The 18877-nt window shown below is 38.7% G+C and overlaps 1 protein-coding gene across 1 annotated transcript in view; it reads left to right on the top strand.

Moving 5' to 3' along the window:
- Positions 1-10742, top strand: part of LOC135205547 (propionyl-CoA carboxylase beta chain, mitochondrial-like) — a 179636-nt gene extending 168894 nt beyond the window's left edge. The window contains exon 10 of the mRNA XM_064236309.1: positions 10419-10742. Coding sequence (XP_064092379.1) covers positions 10419-10540 — 122 coding nt within the window. The 3' untranslated portion in view covers positions 10541-10742. The remainder of the gene's footprint in view (positions 1-10418) is intronic.
- The last annotated feature ends 8135 nt before the right edge of the window (positions 10743-18877 follow it).

The raw sequence follows: 18877 nt of genomic DNA, 5'->3' as shown, positions 1-18877 counted from the left end.
GTCCTTAGACTGTTAATGTCGAGTCCTTTCAAACCTCTCCATGAAGCGTCTCTTAGGAACTTGACGAAGAAGGCTCTTTTCCTAACTGCTCTGGCGACGGCGAAGAGAGTTAGCGAAATTCAAGCCATTTGTAAGCGAGTGGGCTTCAAAGGTGACAATGCGGTCTGCTCTTTGAGTCCCACTTTCTTAGCAAAGAATGAAAACCCGTCGAACCCTTGGCCAAGGAGCTTTGTTTGAAATCAAGGGTATGACAAGCCTTGTGGGCCAAGAACCTGAGAGAGTCCTGTGCCCTGTCAGGGCTCTAAAGTTTTATGTCCACAAGACTAAGGAAGTACGAGGTCCCTCAGATAATCTCTGGTGTTCGGTTAAACGGCCCGATATACCATTATCCAAGAATGCCTTGGCGTTCTTTCTGAGGGACGTCATTAAAGAGGCTCATTCGTCTTACCAACAGATCGATTTGAGCCTCTTGCGAGTGAAAGCTCACGAGGTCAGAGCTGTCGCAACCTCGCTTGCCTTCCAAAGGAACATGTCGATCAAGGACATCCTTGACGCCACCTTTTGGAGGAGCAATTCAGTATTCGCCTCACACTACTTGAGAGATGTGAGAACGATATACGAGGACTGTTGTTCTCTTGGGCCATACGTTTCTGCAGACACAGTCTTGGGGGCTGAAGGTAGCTCTCTCCCTATCCCTTAGTTAGGTTTAGGTTAGTTTTTAGTTGTTGTGTTTTTGGTTGTGGTGAGGCTTTGGTGAAGACCTCCCATCTCTTAGCTTAGTGTTCAGGGGGTCTTGGATAGTTGGTCAGGTGGTGGTCAGTTGCTTCGTTGCCCTCATTTGTATGGCTCTATGCTCTTGTCACATTGAGGTCACGTCCCCGTTGACAGAGCATCCAGAGCGCACCAGCACTACAGGTCTCCACCTGGCTGGCAACTCTGATTAAGCACAAGCAGGCTGAAGTGACAGTAATCACAGAGTCTACTTTGCTAACAGGTGAGGAACCAAGGTGTATATCATCTACTTAATTTAAGTTTCCTACAAATCCTATTCTGTCTCTTCCCACCATCCGAAGGTGGGATTCAGCTATATATATATATCTGTCAGGTAAGTTTCATGAACAAAATGTTATTGTTATAATACAATTAAGTTTGTTCATACTTACCTGGCAGATATATATAATTAAGTGCCCACCCACCTCCCCTCAGGAGACAGTGGCACTGATAAAAATATGAATAGAAAATGGGAATGGTTCCTGATATCCGCCTCCCAGCGGCGGGAATGGGTACTACCACCTGGCCGCCCACTGCGTGTGCCGCAAGTTTTGAAATTCTGTCGGACTTCGGAGAATACAGCTATATATATATCTGCCAGGTAAGTATGAACAAACTTAATTGTATTATAACAATAACATATTTTCATATTACTATTTGTTTGTATTATGAAATACAAACATAGCAATCAGTGTTATGTTTTGGAAATCAGCTGAGGGCGATTGCAAAGTAAGTTTGTTTTGCTGTGTTGAACTCAAATCAGAGCTTTCTTGCCTCTAGTTAGCGCAAATGAATCTCAAGATACTCTAATTATATGAGACAAGGTCATTTTACGTTATACAAAGCGTTTTTAAGTGGAAATATCACTTGAAAACGTATCGTTTGTGAGCGAAATTTAGTTACTTTTTTCGTTAGTAGATGGCGCCGAGGGTATGTTTATTGTGTAAACAAAAATCAACATTCCGTTCGATTTTTTCACTTTATCTCATCAGAATACTACGAGCTTTACATATTTATCTTTTATTGGAGTGAAAACAGTAAAATGTGTTCTTTTCATGCCCAATAGTTTTGATTAAAACACATTTCTCTCAAATTTTGTTTACGGTCGAGTTTGATGGTACTATACCGAAGTTTGCAAATTTCATCCACGTTGCCGATGCACGATAATAGTCACTAGTGTATCAACATTCTATCCTCAACTTCAGCTAAAAATTACAGAGTAAATTTAGCAATATACGCCCTTGCCGATCCTTTATCCATAGCTACTAAGGCTATACTACTATTATTGTGCATCGGCAACAAGGATATAACTCCAGTAAACTTATGCCATCAAACACAACCGTAGATAATATTGAGAGAAAATGATTTTAATCAAAACTTCAGGTCTTGGAAGAACACATTTTACTGTTGTTTTCATGCTGATAAAAGTTTGTACTACGATGAAATGAAATTAAAATAATGAACAGAATCACGTAATATTTTTACACAATAAACATGCCCACAACGCAATCTGTTAACGAAAAAAATACTTTAGTTCACAAGAGGGTTTAAATTCGTATTTCGACTTAAAAAAACATTGTATAATGACAAATTAATTTGTCTCTTATAAGTAGAGTATCTAGATATTTTACGCGAACTAGAAGAAAGACAGTTCGCTATGAAATGAGATAAATACGGAGATAATAAACTCTTATTCGCCATCAGCTGATTTCTTAACCAAAACACTGAGTGCTTTGTTAGTATTTTATGATACAATAATATGAGAATACATACAATATTATTGGATACTGTAATGTATAACTTTTTAAAAGAATCAGAAAAGATGCATATTCATTGTGTATTTATTTCGTAAATATACGTAGCCATCAGCTGCCGTACATCGCGATGGCAATGTCAGTCCGAATCTGATTCCCGTTTCGTGTCCATATTTTTTTTCCACTGATATGTCATAGTCAGAATGCATTGAAACTCCAAAATTGGCTATTAATAATAAATTACTAAATTGTATTGTATATGTAGTATACACAGTATACTTGAGGCTAGGCTACTGTATTCATATATATGCGATATATGTACCAAGGTATCATCATCATCTTATAGTAGGTGAGGCTAACTTGTTAAATGTTATTCAATTTCTCTTTGTACTGAATCATCATAAGCTAATGTGCATTAAACCTAGAATTAGCCGAAGTTAATAATTAGTATGCCATATATGTATAAAGTATGCTGTGTAGTGTAGGCTAGGCTACCCTATATGTAAAGATGGTACTGCTTACCATAGTGTAGGTTACGCTAGTATAATATTCTTGCGTCCAAATCGATTTATGACTGGTTGTTCATAACCAATTGCGGTAGTACGTAAGTCGACTACTACCTGTAATGTAAAAATATATCAGTCCTATTCTCATTAACATCATTTGTAACATAAATATGGTCATTTTTTACTATCGTACGATGGTTGAAATGCAAGCAAAAAGGCTGTTTTTATCGGAATGGTTGTTCACAGCAAATCAGCTGTTTCTGGCTGTATGCGTTTTCCAAACAAGTATAAAATTACTACTGATACTTTTTGCATTCTCTTTTACTTTTTTAAACTTAACTAGCTGGGATAGATTAAGAGATAGAGGAAAAGGGGTTAGCCTAACAAAAAAATGGAATAGATAAAGAGGAGGAAAAGAGGTTAGCCTATTGTTAAATTTTGGTCTCGTAAATTCAACTCTCATGATACGTGAGATACGTGATAAAATCATTTTTTGAGGGTGAAAATTTGGGGGTCGCATGATATGCGAGATCGTGTATTAAGCAAGTATATACGGTAACTAATTTTTCATAGGATACCTGTTGCAAAAGCTAGCCTAGATACAAAAGTTTTTTGTAATTTATGTTGTCTCAAATATACCCAATTTCATTGTGGGAAATTTTCTACTACATATTTCTTTGAATATTGAAACACTTGAGCATCATTCAAACACTTTAATAATATAATTTCAAACACCTAAATACACTACAATATACTAATATTTAAAATTACTAGGGCTAAATGCACAATACATAAATACTATACGTATACATCGCATACAAACACTACATATGTATGTTTTATACTAAGTTAATCATATGAGTACTACTCAACAATGATCAGTGTTGGATGAAGATGGTGCTGAATTATGTAATGTAGCTGTGCAGTGAACAGTAGAATACTACATACGTACCACATACCTGTATAAAATAAGAAACTGTATGCTAAAACACCAAATACATTAGTATATATACTGTACTACCTTAAACTGTCCTGCTAAAACACTTTGTATGTATGGTAATATTTCAAAGTCTAATAGCAAATATTAAGATTACGTAAATCAAATGGGTACTGTACTCACCTGTGATGATTGTTGATTGAACATACTAGTGATGATGAATTAGCTGTGCAGTTAAATGAAAATGAAGATATGACTGCACAGCAAAGCAGAGGAGCTACATCTCCTCTGGGGGCATCCCTTCCTTCTCAGGAGACGCTTCAGGGGTTGGAGGGCTTCACTACTGAGAAATAACGTGATGGGCAGCTGCTGCATCTGCTTCTTCATGCTGCTCAGAAGGTGTGAATAGTGGCTCAATGCCCCATAAATGCTGTTAACAAGCTTTACGGCACATTCTAAGCAAGGATCCTGTTCTAACAGTCTCCTTCGCCTCCTTGAATAACCTGATGTAACCACTCAGAAACTCCAAGGTAAGGCCCCCTCTCCCTAATTCCCTGAACCTGCCAATCTTTGTCATTGATGACAGAGTCGGTCATCTCTTCTAGATCCTGGTCCATCACTGGTTCAGAGTGAGTGTCAATTAGGGTTCCAACTTCACCCATGGTGATGTTATTGAATCCTTCTCCACCAAGGATCTTTGCCAATTTGACTGCAGTCAATGGCAGAATGTTGAATTTCTTGAGAAGAAAATCCCTAATAATCATTCACACACTGCAGCCACAACTTCTTCCAGCAGGAATTTAGGGTCTCCTTCTTCATATACCTCAGTGGTCGGTTGATGACGTTCAGACAGGTAGTGATTGGGAATTTTCGCCGATATGGTTTCAGCATAAATTCACTGTCGTCGTCCATTGCCTGCACTAGGTGGTTGAGGGAGTTCCTGGTGTACAGTGCCTTAAAAGCACAGATTAAGCCCTGGTCCATGGACTGCAGAAGGGAGGTGGTGTTCGCAGGGAGGAACTCGATCTGGACTCCCTCATAATAAAGATTAACAGGGTGGTAACTGACATTGTCCATAAGCAACAAGACCTTGAACTCCATACACAAGTTGCTGAGGTATTCCTTAACTTGTGATATGAAGCTCTGATGGAACCATTGTTCCATAAGGACTTTGGTGATCAAGGCCTTGGAGTTATGCATCCAAAATGCCAGCAATGTGTGCATATTTTTTGTTCTTGCGGGCTCTTGGTTTTGCAGACTTATAAATTAGTCCTGGTTTCAGCATGAAGCCAACCGTATTACCATACATGATTAGGGTCACCCTATCCTTGTGTACTTTGAAACCCAGGGCTCTCTGGCTTGGTTTTTCATAATGTACGTACATGATGGCATCCTCTTCCAGGAGAGGCCAATCTCATCCATATTGAACACTTGAAATACTTTAAAAGATTAAAATGAATAACGTAAGTAATGCTAAAGATGTTTGAAATTGTAAAAAATAAGGGAATCCACGTGAAGTATGTAATAAAATATAAAATCATATGAAGTTAAGACCAATCTGTTCTCTACAGTAGCCTTTGTCACTGATTATCTTTTTGAAGCTCCGCATATTTTTCTTCCACGTCCACATCTGCCGATGCAGCTACACCATGCAGTTAAACATGTTTGAGCTAGGAACCTCTGCATGAATCATTGGGACCACCCCTTGCTGGCCTGAAAACCCTGAAGAGCTGACAAAGATCCTCCTTGTGGGTCTTCCTCTTCAGAGGTTTGTCGAAGCCTAAGAAGTCTGCTTCTTGTGCTACGTTGCTGCCTTCAGTTTCGCTGCCCTTTGAAAATTTGGTGTAAAGTTGCCATGCCTTCTCACATATGAGTACACTGCCGAGGGGAATATTCTTCTTACGGTAGTTATATATACACAGTGGCAAGGTAGACTATCCGTATGACATCCTGGTCTCGCACCGTACTCATTTTCTTAGCGCTGCCTAGGAAACTCATGCTTACTGCCTTCTGTATCTCGGCCTCCTTCTTCTGGATGTACCTGAAAATATAAAGAAAATTGTTACAGCATATATATGTATATGTATGTGCATTATTTGTATGTTGTAAACACTTTTGTTGATAAATTATTACTGATTACGCACCTGACCTTACTTTCATTGACCGTGTAATGGCAACCTACGGCCGCAAAGCTGTTTCCTGCCTTGATCATGTCAAGCAGTTCTACCTTCTGATGGAGGGTATGACTTTCCTCTGTCACTTAGGTTCATTGCCAGAAGCCTTAGCAGAAGCAGAACGTTTTGGAGCCATCGTATGGATGAACAAAATGGCTGAAAGCGAATTTACCAAGATGTTGCTGGAACGAACTAAAGAACGCGAATGAGAGCTCAAGACATGAGAGAATGCATAGAGAGATGCTCTGGCTCACGTACTTTGTGCACATGCAGGATCTGCTCTGCCTACCCTGGGGAAAACGTTTTTCAAAATACAAAAATACACTTTACAGTATGCATTGATTACGTACTTTGTTTTTGTGATTACATTAATATTACAGCATGGTACTGTAATCTGTACAATAAATATTTTTTTATCATAAATGTATATTCATTCACAAAATACATTAACCCTTAAACGCCTAAGGGGTATAATAAAAATCGTCTCCCGTATGCCTAGGGGGTCTCGGAGTGAGCGCCGAAGCGGAAAAAATATTTTTTTCAAAAAATCACAGTGCGCTTAGTTTTCAAGATTAAGAGTTCATTTTTGGCTCCTTTTTTTGTCATTGCCTGAAGTTTAGTATGCAACCATCAGAAATGAAAAAAAATATCATTATCTATTATATATAATTCGATATATGATAGCGCGAAAACAAAATTTCATGTTTAATTGTATTCAAATCGCGCTGTGAGCGAAACGTTTAAAGCTAACGAGTTACTTTTTTTCGTTGTATTGTACTCTAAATTGCAATCATTTTGGTATATAACACATTGTAAAACGATCAAAGCAACACAGAGAAAATATTATCACAAAAGGATGCATGAATTCGTAACGCGCGGATGTAAAAAAATGTTTTTTCAAAAATTCACCATAAATCTAAATATTGTTCTAGAGACTTCCAATTGTTTCAAAATGAAGATAAATGATTGAATATTACTATACTGTAAGAGTTTTAGCTTACAATTGCAGATTTCGACCATTTCGGATGAGTTAAAGTTGACCGAACTTCAAATTTTTTTATATATTTATATGCAAGTATTTTGAAAATGAGAAAAGCTACAACCTTCAATTATTGTTTGTTGTATTCTACATGAAATTGCGCACATTTTCATATATAATACTCTATGGAACGCCTAATATGAAACGGAGCAAATATTCCGAGAATGGGACGTACGCATTTCGGAGATTTGTGGCGGAGAATCGGAATCGGCGCTTGGAGGGAAGGAAAGTTCTTTTTAAAATTCACCATAAATCTAAATATTGTGCTAGAGACTTCAAATTTCTTTCAAAATGAAGATAAATGACTGAATATTACTAGACTGTAAGAGTTTTAGCTTACAATTGCGTTTTTTGACCATTTCGGTAGAGTCAAAGTTGACCGAACGTGGTTTTTTTTTCTATGTATCGTGATTTATATGCAAATATTTCGAAAATGAGAAAAGCTACAACCTTCAATTATTTTTTCTTGTATTCTACATGAAATTGTGTACATTTCCATATATAAAACTTTATGTAATGGCTAATTTAAAATGGTGCAAACATTACGACAATCGCACATATTTTTTGGGAAGTTACCGCGCGGACGTAAGAAATTTTTTTTTTTTTCATAAATTCACCATAAATCAAAATATTGTGCTAGAGACTTCCAATTTGTTGCAAAATGAAGGTAAATGATTGAATATTATTAAAATATAAGAGTTTTAGCTTACAATTGCGTTTTTTGACCATTTCGGTAGAGTCAAATTTGACCGAAGGTTGAAATTTTGGCACTTATCGTTTTTTATATGAAAATATTTCAAAACTGATAAAAGCTACAACCATGGGTTGTTTTTAGTTGTATTGTGCATGAAATTGCACACATTTCCATATATAAAACTTTATGTAATGGCTAATTTAAAATGGTGCAAACATTACGACAATCGCACGTATGATTTTTTCGGAAGAGTTATCGCGCGGACGTAAGGAAAAAGTTTTTTTCATAAATTCACCATAAATCGAAATATTGTGCTAGAGACTTCCAATTTGTTGCAAAATGAAGGTAAATGATTGAATATTACTAAAATATATAAGAGTTTTAGCTTACAATTGCGTTTTTCAACCATTTCTGTAGAGTCAAATTTGACCGAAGGTTGAAATTTTGCCACATCATTATTTATATAAAAATATTTCAAAACTGATAAAAGCTACAGTCATGAGTATTTTTTGTTGTATTCTACATGAAAATGCGCACATTTTCATATATAATACTCCATGTAACGGCTAATTTAAAAGGGTGCAAAAATTATGTCAAAGTGACAAAATAATTTCCGAGATGTGTCACTGATACTTTTTAGTGCGATAAGAAAGAAATTCGCGCTTGCGCGCCTGCATAACGATTGTAAACAAAACAACACCTTGATCCGTGAACTCACCGCATCCCCCAAGGCGCGTGATTCAAATGTTTTCGGCTGGTAGGCCTATAAGTATTTTTCCGCGAATTTTTAAAAAAACTTTTCTATGTTGACGTAAATTACGTCCAGTCGGCACCCGACAGACAAGTTATCTCAACGTAAAATACGTCCAATATGCGTTTAAGGGTTAACATAAAAATATTTACGAAGATCGCCGTGCCGTCACCAAACCTACAGTCTTGTTCGTATGTACATACATACCATTACACACAATGTAATGAGTAGTTACACCGTTCTACAAAATATCTACATTTTATATATGCTCTAAACTCATCATAAAATACTTTACTTAATGTAAATATACTAATTTTGAAATCATCTAACAAAACAAAAAAATCAATAAAATTTACAGTAGTGTAGCACAATTGCACTGCGGTGTTGGGTCCTATGTTGCCAATTTAACATTTTTAATGCTAGCTTTCCTTTTCTTTATGTAATTAGCAGGAAAATTTGCAATCTAGCATCTGGCAGAAAAACTAGCATTTTTTTAAAATAGTATATCCAAGATATCTAGTTTTTCATCAAATCTTTGTAATGTTAAGTTGAATATTTTTTTTTTATATTACTATGTTTGATATATCATGAAAAAAAGAACAAAATCTTGCATAACCATTTCAGGAATTGAACAAAATAGGTTTCAAAATTGTTAGGAATTATAACTTAGTGTACAAGTACCCTATGTTAGAAACATGTTTGAATTGTAACAGAAGGCAATCGGTTGAAATTGGCTGGGTGGCATTGTGGTGTATGATGTGAATTTTTAGCACTTTATAGAGCAAAATCTAGCAAGAAATTGCCATTCCCATTTGGCAACACTGGCCTACCCATGCTCATTTTTCCAAGTTTTTGTTATGTTGCAGTATTGAAGTATAGCATTTGCTACATTTTTTAAATTGTACTTACATAAACAAGTAAGTTATGTGGCCTCCAAAAGCCCTGCTTCTTTTACGTCATATGGGAAAGAAGCCTAAATGTCATAGGTGGTGGTTATCCATTCTTTCCTTTTTCATCCTTTGACATCCTATATCAAAATTAGGAGTGTGATCCCTATCTTTGTACAGTACTCTTTTACGTCATATGGGAAAGAAGCCTAAATGTCATAGGTGGTGGTTATCCATTCTTTCCTTTTTCATCCTCTGACATCCTATATCAAAATTAGGAGTGTGATCCCTATCTTTGTACTGTGTTGTCTTGTGAAGTTATTAGTGCTCTTTAAGTTATGAATGTCCAACTTCAGTGATATTAACTAAGTTGAATCCCTTGTAAGTTATTCCTGCTTTGCCAGAACATGTTAGAGATTTTGAAAAGGGCCATTCTGCCTTTAGCAGATAGGATGGGAACTTCTCTTCACAAGTGAGATTTATATGCCATCGTTCTTGGTATATATAATACCAGACTATTGAGACATGAGTAGAATCAGTGTTCTGACCAAAGAGGTTTAATTCTCATAAAGGTAAATATTGGAACAAAATGAAATTTCAAGAAGTTGAATGGCCAAGTGGGAAGAGACCAAAGGGAATGTAAAATATAAGATAAAAAAAATTATTGCAGCTTGGGCTGATTGGGTGTGTATAGGATGTTCATTACTGTGCAAAGTTGTTCATGTAAGCAGCATCCCATAAAAGATACCTGTAATATGACTAGTTCTCATGTTTCTAATAGGAGTTAAAATGGGGGTGTTACTCCCTAGACTCTCTATAAAGTATTTATAGTGTTGATAAAGTATGAAATTGCAGTCATAAAAATTGGATAGTGTTTCTAATTTTGTGCAATTTATGAATTTCAGGTTTTGTTGACGACATTATTGAGCCTCGTGTAACCAGACGAAGAATTTGTCAAGATCTAGACAAGTTGGCAAATAAAAAACTGAGTAATCCTTGGAAGAAACATGCTAATATACCTCTGTAATTTTTATATACCTACAAGTTTATGTCAGTAGTTCAAACTTTTAAATTTGTGATATAGTACATATACGTATTTAGAGTTTGAATTAGTAGTACTATTTCATAGCTGACAGAGTACATACATGTAATTCTGAAGTGTAGTAGGGCCATAGATTATAACATTATTTTAGACTATATGATTTTTAAAAAATAAAGAAATGAAAGTCTTCTGTTTTTCATTATCAAACTATTTCACAATTTATCTCAGCAGTAATGATTAAATTTTAACATTTTATTCACGGAATTATAAAAAAGAAAATACATAAATGAAGGATAAGTTGATGCAGCATAAAATCACAGTTTATCGATGGTAAGGCTTAATTATATAAAAAAAAAACTAGGTTTTTAAATATCAAGCAAGTTTTTTTTCCAGTCAAAACCTTCAATTATGTATTCCTGTATTTATGTATGGAATTCTCATATTATCTCCAGTCTTTTTTCTGTTTGACAGGAGAAAAGAAGGTAGTCACACTATACAGGTGTCCTGTTGACATAGGTATGTACCCCTACCTCACTTTGTAGAAAGTGAATGAGGCAGGAAGCAATGAGTGGCTTGAGGTAGGGTATGTACTTAATGTATGATAAATGTGTTTGTAAGAAAAAACTTGCTTTGTATGTAAAAACCATACTTTGTTTTATGGGAGAATTAATTTTAACAAAAATATTATGGAAGAGGTGGCTGAGATGAGGAATTACTCAGATTTTTAGTTAAAGTCTGTTGGATCCAGTTGAGTACAGCAATAAACTATTTTTATAGCTACTTAATGAGATTAGGTAGCTTACATTCTGTTTTTTAAATTACAAATATTGTAACTCTTGAATTACGTACATTGGCCTCAAACATTGTACCAAACACTCCCAGACAACTGAAAGTAATTCATCCATATCTCTCTCTCCCTGTATGTGCGTATGATTAACAAAGGAAATATCAATTACTAAGTGTGTAATTAAGAGATGAGACTTATTTCCTTAACTGTAAACTCAAACTCATGCCTTCCTATGTTATAAAAAAACTATTCACAATGTCCCATATTCCTGTGATGCATGGGATTATTGGTAGACCTTGATTGGAAATAGAGTCTATAGGAAAAATGACTTACTTTTTAAATTCATGAGACAAAAGTGTCAAAGTTGCATTTAACTTCAATAGAAGCTCATCTTAAAAACCAAGGAACCATTGATCGATTTCAAAAACTGGTGAGGACAAAGAACTTTATCAGTGCATTACTTAAAATCCATCATCTATTCAAAACTCTAAGCAGTTAATCAAATGCCACGGTTATTAGTCCACTGTTGTGTGTCAGTTTTTTGAAGAGGTAAAAAAAGAAAAATTAGATAGGTGGCTATGCTGCATAGATTATTATTCTTAATAATGATAAGCTTAATCTGACCACTGAGTTATCTAGAATAATGCAGTATCATAATTATAATAATAGGGAGAAGGGCTCTTGAGGAAATTCTTATCCCTAAGGTAAAACCATTTATAATGTATATGTCTCTCACTGCCACATACTCATGCATATACACAGTTATTTTGTCTCCTCTCGTATCAGAACAGGAATGAGTCAAGGTCAGAGCCCATACACAGAAGTCCAGATGGGAAGATTTGACATTTATAGTCCTGATTGGAACCCTTTACACATCTAACACCGACAAATTCATTGACAACTGTCTGCAAAATACCTTGCACTATAAAATTGAATGACGTGCTATTATGTTGCTACCACCATTATTGCTTATCCACAGGTGTTGAAAAAGCTGTTTGGGAGTTTTATCTTACAGCTTTCTCTTTTATAATAATGAGCATGAGTTTTCTAACAAAGTTATTAGAGCAATTGGTTTACCTCAAAATTTGTTTTGCCTCCTGTCACAATTAATGTTAAGTGGGTCCTGGCTGCAGTGTCTCACACCAAAAGAAGAAAGGGCTAATTTGGCTCGCTTGCACTCTCGCTCAACACCAAAACACTGTTCAGAGTCTCAGACAATCTGACTGATGAAGTGTGTCAATAAAAATGCCCCAAAGTACCCACTTCATTTTGCTGTGTAGTCATGTACGTATTGTACTGTGAAATGTAGTATAGTCTTGCTGACTTAAGCCTGGGTCACACATTGGCAATTCTAGACTGCACAAGTAGCAACGGCCAATATTTTGCTCATTTTGAGTCCATTACGATCTCATTACAACACAGTCGCCAAAAATCAGCAGGAATCATAACCATATCGCTAAGTTTGGCGTCGTGGCACAAGGTCTGGCGACTATGCAAGGCTGCCCAGCATAGTTGCCGTCGCTCCAGCTACTGTCAAAAGTTGCCATGTTATGGCACAACACGCAACAGTGTTATAATGGAGTTTCAACTTATGACATTTGATTACACGAGTCGTACCTAGCAGCGAGTTGCAGCATCCAGTACAACATACACCATTGGCAACTCTACAATGTGTGCAATGAGTCAAAACTGTCAACCTGCCGCTGCCAGACATAATCAGGTTAGCTGTCAGAACTTCAGATAAAGAAAAAAATAAACCATGAAAAAATTAAGTCAGTGCCACTGTAATTTTTTCTTTTATCTTTTTTATAATATGCTACTGTAAATTCTTCTTGTGACTGTTCTACAAAGATATAAGCCATTTTAAATTGTATATGTATACAGTAGTACCTTAGACTTCTAACTTAATCCGTTCCAGAAGGCGGTTCAAAATACAATTTGTTCGAAATAAGAAACAAATATCCCCTTATGAAATGAAGGGAATCAGGATAATTCGTTCCAGCCAACCCAAAAAAGTCCCACTTGTCACATTTTTTCTATTATTAACGTGTTCAAAAGTTAAATTAAGAGTGTAAAGTAATAAAACAGTACATTATATGAGGTGAGATTTTTGACATTTTATTTTTTCTGTGTACGATTTACGAATTGTTCGGTGAAAATGGTGCCTGGCTGGCAGGGGGATGGAGGGAGGAGAGACGGGAACCCTTTGAGGAAACCGAATTGGTTGCATTAGGCAAAGGTTGATAACAAAATTAATTTTATTCACATTTTATAAGGATAATCAAAGGAATCAATAGTGTGTGTGTGTGTCTGTGAGAGAGAGAGAGAGTATGATTGTTGATATGTTTACTCTTGGATCTTAAGTGCACGAAAGAGATTAATTATGCCACAATACATCAGAATATATTTTGCAAGCAAATAAGTAATAAGTCAAGAATGCAAGAAAAGGAATGAGATTAAATAACTTTTCACAAGGAAGCCATTTAAACAAACAATCGAAGGCATGCAGAAGCTGAACACAGCACCACTTTGTTTATTATGGAGCTGAGTTACTTTTACAATGGTAAAAAACTGAAAAGTAATTGTCACTAGATGGGTATTTTACGATAACATGAAGTGATTTGGGCAAATCAAGTGTAAGTGAAAGAAATGGGCGAATAATCATCCCAGCCCTGCTGATAAGTCAATAGAAGCAGACCCTCTTCTTCCCTCTCTTCTCCTCTTTATCGTCTCATTCAGCGCACCAAACACTCGTTTGAGTAAGTTTTTTTTTTTTTTTTTGTATTGCATTTGATTGTTTTCATGTTTTACCATTATGTTAAATTTATTGTGAAATAATATTTTATTCTTTTTATGTGAATTGGTATTGTTTTTATATACATATAGTAAAGATTTTACTGTCTCTTCTTCTCTCCTCAACAATATCACGACACACGATAACTTGAAATCATTCATTCATGATTCAACAAAGATATAAATGCCCCCTCCCTATACCTCAAGTTAGGCGTGCATTACCGCAGTGACGAATGATTTTGTTAATTGTTTATGCTAAATTTTATTGTGAAAAACTTTGTTCTTTCATTTAATATTTTTTTTTTTCAATATTGTTCAACTAGACCGTCTCGCTCAGCGCACCGAACTCTGGCTCAATTAAGACTTTTTTATTTTATTTTTTATTTATTTGATTGTTTTCATATTTTACCATTACGTTAAATTTATTTTTTTTGTGTGAATTGATATTGCTTTTACATACATACAGTAATATTTTAACTCTCTGTTCTTCTCTCCTCAACATTTCATGATATCAATGCTTCCTTGTTCAATATCAAGTCAGCTGCACGTGACGTCACGATTTTATACATCGTTTATGCTAAGTTTTACATTGAAGGCTAAATTTTATATTGAAATGCTGTTTTGCTTTATTTATTATTTTTTTTTTTGTCAAATGTGGTTATCATTAAACTATATATTTTAAATGAAAAAAACATGTCAGTACAGTTTTTCTTGTAGGCCATTGAGTACAAGCATAAACTAGATAATCAGTTAGTTCGAAGTACAAATTTTCTGAAAAATTTTGTTCGAAAAGCATAATGTTCGACATAAGAAACGCTTGACAAACGAGGTATCCCTGTAGTTTTATAATACATATAATAAATTGTGTATAAAATGTTTATTTGTTCCTACATGACATACAAACACTCGGTCCTTTACACGAGGAATTACTTTCGGCATAGCTGGAATTACGGCTGTTAAATTCTTGAACAAGGTGGTTACGCAGTAACTACCATGTGGCAGGCGGGTAGGCCCACCTGCCCGGATGTAAACACTCCACGGAATCAACTTTTCTTACGGCCGTCTTCCGATGAAGACGTGTTTTGTGAGCTCTTGCTGACTGGCCGTTGATCATTTTCCCGGTGGGATTTTTTTTTTTTAAATAAATATGTATATACTGTGTTTGATATTAATAATTGATTAACTTTAATAATTAATATGCAAACCCACTTTTTGTGATAGCCGCCTATCTACTTGTTGTTAAGGGTTGGGGGCAAAGGTATGCCAACATCTTTATTATTATATACTTTCGTCCTTTAACGTGAGGATGAGACATGTATTTAACGGGAGGACAAGACATGTATTTAACGCGATGAGGACAAGACATGTATGCATCCGAAATTTACGCTTGCGCTTTGGGAATTACTGCGGGAAACTTAGAGGTTTGTCCTGTTTTGTTTTTTCTGGTAATTCCTCTTCTCCTTCATCCTTTCACTAGCTATCGGACAAAGATAGAAGAGGGAGTGTGTGGTGTTGGTGTTTAGGGGATCTCCTCTCATATCAGAAGGCGGTGCCCTTAGATGTGAGAGGAGCATCCTTATTACTTTAAATCATATTTTCTTAATTTTACAGACTAACAGTGGTGATTGTGATTACAACAGAATATGGTTGGATAGCTATTCGTGTTGGTTATCCTAACCTTGGAATTGTACCTGTTACTCTTAGCATGCTGTGATATTGATCCTTGAGTGTGTGTACCGATCCCCTGCTGGAAATCATATTCATTACCACTACTATCCTGGAGTTACGTGACTGGAAAAAGCCTCTGCTGCTGCCCTGTGATGATTAACTATTCCTGATGGTAGAAGTCTCGCAGAATGTGGAGAAATCGAAGAGGAAGAGAGTTCGTCAAATGTCGTCATCCTCCTCTTTGAGAGCATCATATTTTCATCAGTCTCCACCCCTTTGACTCCTAAGGCTCCCTGCCGTAGAAGGAGAAGGTAGTCTCCCCCCATAAGAAGTCTCAAATTGAGGAGGTGGTTGGGTCTTCCGCCGTCCCCAGGGCCTAGCGTGTCGGGAGTCGTAGAAGCGCAAACTTCGGTTTGCACTTCTGCTGCTAGTCCTAGAGGTTCTGCTTCTAAGACTAGTTCTGTGTTGGGTGCTCGTTTGCGAGTCCCCGAGTGCACATAAATCTTCAGATTCGCATGCATCCAGAGTCGGTGACACTGAGTCCACTTACCGTCAGGACTTGGGCATCGGGTGGAAGAAAGGAGCGAGTTGCTCAGGTGACTCGCGCCTTGCCGATGATCGCTCTCACAGTGATTGCTTGGTTCCTAGGGTTGACGTGACGGTCCCGCAGGAATGTCATGCAGAGACCAGTGGAGGCTCCCCATCCGGTCCCCTAGAGAGGTTTCGGTCTCGCCGAGGACTTGGAAGAGTTGGAGGATGTTATCAGCTCTCTCCAGTCAGGTGCATGCTCAGCCCCACCCAGACAACAGTCGTGCGTGACCTACCGGTCTCGGTGGTGGCAGACGCTTCGCCTGCCATACGAGAGTTTTGTAACCCTCCTCAGGAAAGCGTTCTCTCCACTGCTGCTCTGTCAGGTCCTCCTTCCCAGGTTGCGCTGGGGCCTGCTGCTTCGGCAGCTGCTGCAGCCCCATCCTGGATGGGAAAACTTTCTGCCGTCCTGAGGAAGTTGGCGAAGAAGAAGAGGAAGATGGTCTTGGCCCCCCCCCCCCCCCCAAAGCGAGAATTTTAAGGGTCTGTGTCACTGGGACCAGTAAGATAGGTGGGCCTTCTGCTGGTCCTCCTGTTCCTTCAGGAACAGGAATCATCTCTCCTTCCCCAGGGAAGAGAAAGACAGGGACTGTAGAGGTACCAGCCACTGCTGGTACCTCTGCTCCTGGCTCTAGAGGTTCCACCTCTGGACCAGGAACCGTGTCGGTTGCTCGCCAGTGAACGTCATCGAATGTACAGTCACCTGCTGGTGACCGTGCAGCCAGGGTCCAAGCAGCTGAGTATGCTCACCGCCAGGACCCAGGCACGGGGCGGAAGGATGGTAAGAATCGCCCAGGTGACTCTCGCCAGACCGGCAATTGCCCGGTACCCAGGGTAGACGTGATGGTCCCATCTGACCATACACAAGGCGAGACTGGGAGGAGGTCCCTCAGGTTCCTGGGAACAGCTTTGGCTGCTTCTGGGACCATGACGCATTGTGAGGATGGTGCTCAGCCTCACCGCATTCGTGGATGCTATCAGTCACTTGACTGTCGACCACACCAGTGTGATTAGATGGTCTGCGCGGTGGTAGCAGCTCCCCTGATGCGAGAGACCGATGTTACTATCCTCGGTCCAGTGCTTCTCCACAGTGAGATCACTGGTCCAGACCTGCAGACCGGTCATCACCGCGGGTTGGTGATCACCTGCAGCCCTCGCCATCCACTTGTTCTGCGGTAGACAGAGCGGGAGCGTCAGATCTGCCTCACTTGTCCCTTCAACCTCCTTGGCGCGATACACCGGGAGGAGCGAGGTGACCAGGGGGTATCGTGAGGAGTGCACTTCTCTTGGTCCAGCCACAAGGGCCTATGTGCCCGGTTTGGTCTTATGACCGGACAGGTTGTACGCTCAAGTGATTAGAGGAGATCATGGGGGAGCTGGTGAGGACAATGACGCTTTCCTAGACTTGTGGAACGACCATCACCGTGGTTCACGTGACGGTCCAGCTGGACTGCGCACGCAAAGACTGGTGTGGGCTTCCCCTTTCAGTCCTCTTGCAAGGTTTCGGCCTCTACAAGGACTGGGACACATCGGAAGATGGTATCGGCTCTCTCCTGTCAGGTGCATGCTTAGCCCCACCCAGACGACGGTCACGGTGACCGACCGATCTTGGTAGCAGCAGACGTTTCGCCTGCAGTACAAGAGTTTTGTAACCCTCCTCGGGTAAGCGTTTTCTCCAGACAGTAAAGCTTTCCTAGACTCGCGGAGCAGCCATCACCGCAGGTTGATGGCTGCCTGTGACTTGCTTCTCCTGCTAGTTCCGCTAGCAAGGGGAGCAAGAGTGTCCAGTCTTCCTTCCCCATTCCCTCTCTTCCTATGGCTACATCAGGAGGGGCGAGGAGGTGAATGGGAGGGATCCTGCAGAGTGCTCTCCGTAGGATTCAGCGTTGGGGAACTGCGTTTCTGGAGGGACCTTCAGGTCCTACCTGACGTACGTCCACGTCATTGAGGAAGGATCTTATATGCCTGTTCCTCCTCAATTTCTACGGGAATCGAGGAGGGCCACCACTCGATGATCGTCTAACGAAATTCGGGGGGGTTTCACCAAGCGCTTAAAGTTCTTCGGAATTTCTAGCACTCTCTGAGTGTTTTGGTCTACGATTTGCAAACACTTGGGCAAGACGAGAATTCCTGATAATTGTTACTACAATAACCGGGAATCTCGCTGAATGCTCGAATTCCTTGGAATATCTGGCGTTCTCAGTGTGTTTTGGTTTTCCTGAAATTTCCAAACACACTTTCGAGACAGACATTCCTGGAAATTGTTATTACAAAAGTCTGGAGTCTCGCTAAGCCATTAAATTCCTTGGAATTTCTAGCGCTCGCAGGGTGATTTGGTTTTCTGAGATTTCCAAACACTCGGGCAACAGGTATTCCCAATGATGTTGCACGTGGAAGTGCTGGCGAGGTTCTTCCTGCTGAAGGAAGAGTGTCTTGGGAGGGGCTCGGCCTGGCTGGACCTGACGGTCCTTTGCCTCAGTACGTGG

Source organism: Macrobrachium nipponense, chromosome 24 (genome assembly GCF_015104395.2).
Source record: "Macrobrachium nipponense isolate FS-2020 chromosome 24, ASM1510439v2, whole genome shotgun sequence".
Lineage (NCBI taxonomy): Eukaryota > Metazoa > Arthropoda > Malacostraca > Decapoda > Palaemonidae > Macrobrachium > Macrobrachium nipponense.
The sequence above is the reverse complement of the archived record's forward strand: the minus strand, read 5'-3'. Positions and strand labels throughout refer to the sequence as shown.